Below are 3,304 nucleotides of genomic sequence, written 5' to 3' on the forward strand. Positions count from 1 at the left end.
GTGTTGGGCAGTGTGGGGCAGTGTTGGGCAGTGTGGGGCAGTGTCGGGCGGTGTGGGGCGGTGTGCGGCAGTGTCGGATGGTGTGGGGCGGTGTCAGGCGGTGTGGGGTGGTGTGGGGCAGTATGGGGTGGTGTGCGGCAGTGTGGGGCGGTGTGGGGCAGTGTGGGGCAGTGTGGGGCAGTGTCGGATGGTGTGGGGCGGTGTGGGGCGGTGTGGGGCGGTGGTCACAGTGCCCCGCACCCCCAGGCCCGGCCGGTGCCCACGTGGCGGCAGGACGAGGACGACGAGGACGAGCTGTGGCCCGAGTTCCCCCCCGCCAGCCCCACGTCTCCCGTGACCCCCACGAGCCCCACGGCGCCCGCGGCCCCCACCCGTGAGCGCTGCGTGGGGCAGGGTGGGCACCGCGGTGCCCCGCGCCAGGGACCCCCGGCGCCCCACACGATCCTCCTGGCACCCCCCATAGCTGCCCCGTCCCCTTGGGGGCCCCTGTTGCTCCCCCAGGTCCCCTATAGCTGCCCCATGCCCTCGGGGACCCCCTGCGGGTGCCCCACGCTGTGGGTTGGGGTGCCCCCCACCCGCGGGTGCCCCACGGCGGCCCTGACGCCTCTGCTCTCCCCACAGGCGGCAGCGCCGCGCGCTCGGGGGGCAGCCAGAGGTGAGTGCTGGCCCGGCCCCACGGGCACCCCGCGGCCCCAGCCCCTGCCCCACGGCCTCCCCCGAGCCCTAGCCCCACAGCTGCCACCCCATGGCTGCCACCCGCCTGCCCTCGTCCCCCTGGGTGCCACCAAACGGCCTGTGCCCCATGGCCGGCACCCCACGTCTGTGCCCCCTGCCCCATATCCTATGGCTGCTGCCCCACGGCTGCCCCCGCCCCACGGCGGCTCTGTGCCCACAGCAGGGCGGCCGTGGGGCGGGCGCCCGCACGCGGCCCGGCCAGGGGGCGCAGCGCCATCTTGGAGATGTTCGGAGGGTGAGTGGGGCCGGGGCGCGACAGCCAATGGGGAGCCGCCGCGGGGGCTGCCGGCCAATGAGGGGCCTGAGATGCATGGGCAGGGAGCGCTGGGCCAATGGGGAGTTGCCTGGGGGCAGCAGTTGGCCAATGGGGAATCGCTGTGGGGGGAGCCAATGGGGAGCTGCGTGGGGGGAACCAAGGACCAATGGGGAGGTGCTGGGGGGCTCCCAGGACCAATGGGGAGACGCTGGGGGAGCAGGGGCCAATGGGGAGCCCACAGGGTGGCGGGAAATGAGCCAATGGGAGGATGTGGCAGGAGTGACTGGCCAATGGGGAGCCCCGGGGGAGGGAAACAGGAGCCAATGGGGAGCTGCTGGGGACCTGGAGCCAATGGGGAGACAGTGGGGGACCTGTGGGCCAATGGGGAGGAAGTGGGGGACCTGTGGGCCAATGGGGAGGCGGAGAGGGACTCATGGGCCAATGGGGAGCTGCTGGGGACCTGGAGCCAATGGGGAGACAGTGGGGGACCTGTGGGCCAATGGGGAGGAAGTGGGGGACCTGTGGGCCAATGGGGAGGCGGAGAGGGACTCATGGGCCAATGGGGAGCTGCTGGGGACCTGGGAGCCAATGGGGAGACAATGGGGATGCCGTGGGCCAATGGGGAGGCAGCGGGGGCCAACAGGGAGCCAATGGGGAGGCAGTGGGGCGGGGCTGTGTGGGGCCGGGCGGCGCCGTGGGGCGGCCCCAGCGGTTCGGGGCGCAGGGCGGCGCAGGGGCCGGGGCCGCGCGTGGGCCGCGCCGCCTCCGCCAAGGCCCTGCTGCTGGAGTGGTGCCGCGCCCGGACCCGCCGCTACGAGGTGCGCGCCGCGCCGGGGCGCGCGGGGTGGGACGCGATGCGCGGGGACGGCACGCGTGGCGACGGGACATGCGGGAACGGGATACAGGACGCGAGGATGCGACACGCAGGGATGGGACACGCGGGGCACCCGGCACGCGGGGACGGGACACGGGGCGGGTGAGACACGGGGTGATGTGAACGGCGGGAATGCGACACACGGCACGGCGTGACACCCGGGGGACGTGACACCCGGGGGGATGTCACACCCGGGGGAGGTGACACGTGGGGCCGTGGGGCACGGCGGGGGCCCCGTCCCCGACACGCGTCCCCCCCCGCAGCACGTGGACATCCAGAACTTCTCGTCGAGCTGGGCGTCGGGGCTGGCCTTCTGCGCGCTCGTGCACAGCTTCTTCCCCGACGCCTTCGAGTACGGCGCGCTGGCGCCGCGCGAGCGCCGCCACAACCTGGCGCTGGCCTTCGCCACCGCCGAGTGAGTGCCCGCCCGCCCCGCCGCGCCCGCCCCATAGCCCCCCGGCGCCCGCCCCACGCGTGCCCCCGCCGCAGGGAGCGCGCCGGCTGCGCCCCGCTGCTCGACGTGGACGACCTGCTGCGCCTGCGCGTGCCCGACGCCAAGTGCGTCTACACGTACGTGCAGGAGCTCTACCGCAGCCTCGTGGCCAAGGGGCTCGTGCGCACCAAGCCGCGCTGAGCCCGGCCCCACAAGTAAAGCGCGGCCCTGACTCTGGCACTCGTGGGGCTTTACTGGGGGCGGCGCTCGGCGTGGCGCCGCGCGTGCTCCTCGGCGCGCTGCCCGAAGCGCCGCGGCTCGGCCGCCAGCTCGCGCGCCAGCTCCGGCCGCAGCGCGCCGGCCGCGCCGGGCGTCTCCAGCAGCAGCAGCAGCTCCTCGAGCACTGCGGGGAGACGCGGGGTCAGTGTGGGGCGGGCGGGCGTGTGGGGACCCCCTCCCGCCCCACACGCACCCTGCAGGGCGGTGACGTGGGGCGCCCAGCGCTCGGGCGACGTCAGGGGCTGGCACACGCGCCCGTCGGCGCCCACGGCCGGGTGGCGGATGGGCGTGCGCAGGGTGACGCGCGGCGGCGCCAGCGGGTGCCGCGGCGAGAAGCGCAGCTCGAAGCGGAAGGCGCCCGCGCTGTAGGGCGGCTGCTCCTGCGCCCGCGGGCGCCTCAGCCCGGCGCCCCCCGGGCACCCAGCCTGGCACCCACAGGGAGCCGCGCACGGGGGAGCCCCCCCACCCACACCCTGGGGACACCCGAGAGGCCCCAGGGACACCCCGTTACCCTCCAAGAGACCCCAGGGACACCCCATTAACCCCAACAAATGAGACCCCCAGTGACACCCCCCTGGATGAGACCCCCAGGGGAACCCCATTATCCCCAAATGAGGCCCCCGGTGACAGACACCCCATTACCCCCATGAATGAGCCCCCCAGTGACACCCCGTTAAACCCTGGATGAGCCCCCCAGTGACACCCCATCGCCCCCCTGAGAGAACCC

At 74.4% G+C, this 3,304-nt stretch overlaps 2 protein-coding genes across 2 annotated transcripts in view; one reads left to right on the forward strand and one right to left on the reverse strand.

Annotated features, from left to right (window-relative positions):
• The window catches only part of SMTNL1 (smoothelin like 1), a 3,947-nt gene extending 1,366 nt beyond the window's left edge, over positions 1-2,581 (forward strand). Inside the window, exons 3-8 of the mRNA XM_026040236.1 lie at positions 247-373; positions 622-655; positions 896-970; positions 1,716-1,809; positions 2,129-2,280; positions 2,355-2,581. Coding sequence (XP_025896021.1) covers positions 247-373; positions 622-655; positions 896-970; positions 1,716-1,809; positions 2,129-2,280; positions 2,355-2,499 — 627 coding nt within the window. The 3' untranslated portion in view covers positions 2,500-2,581. The remainder of the gene's footprint in view (positions 1-246; positions 374-621; positions 656-895; positions 971-1,715; positions 1,810-2,128; positions 2,281-2,354) is intronic.
• The window catches only part of LOC112948035 (ubiquitin-conjugating enzyme E2 L3-like), a 1,963-nt gene continuing 1,208 nt past the window's right edge, over positions 2,550-3,304 (reverse strand). The window contains exons 3-4 of the mRNA XM_026040237.1: positions 2,771-2,958; positions 2,550-2,701 (exon numbers count right to left, since the gene is read on the reverse strand). Coding sequence (XP_025896022.1) covers positions 2,550-2,701; positions 2,771-2,958 — 340 coding nt within the window. The remainder of the gene's footprint in view (positions 2,702-2,770; positions 2,959-3,304) is intronic.

This window comes from Nothoprocta perdicaria, unplaced genomic scaffold (assembly GCF_003342845.1).
Source record: "Nothoprocta perdicaria isolate Ctin4 unplaced genomic scaffold, notPer1 scaffold_251, whole genome shotgun sequence".
NCBI classification, from domain to species: Eukaryota; Metazoa; Chordata; class Aves; order Tinamiformes; family Tinamidae; genus Nothoprocta; species Nothoprocta perdicaria.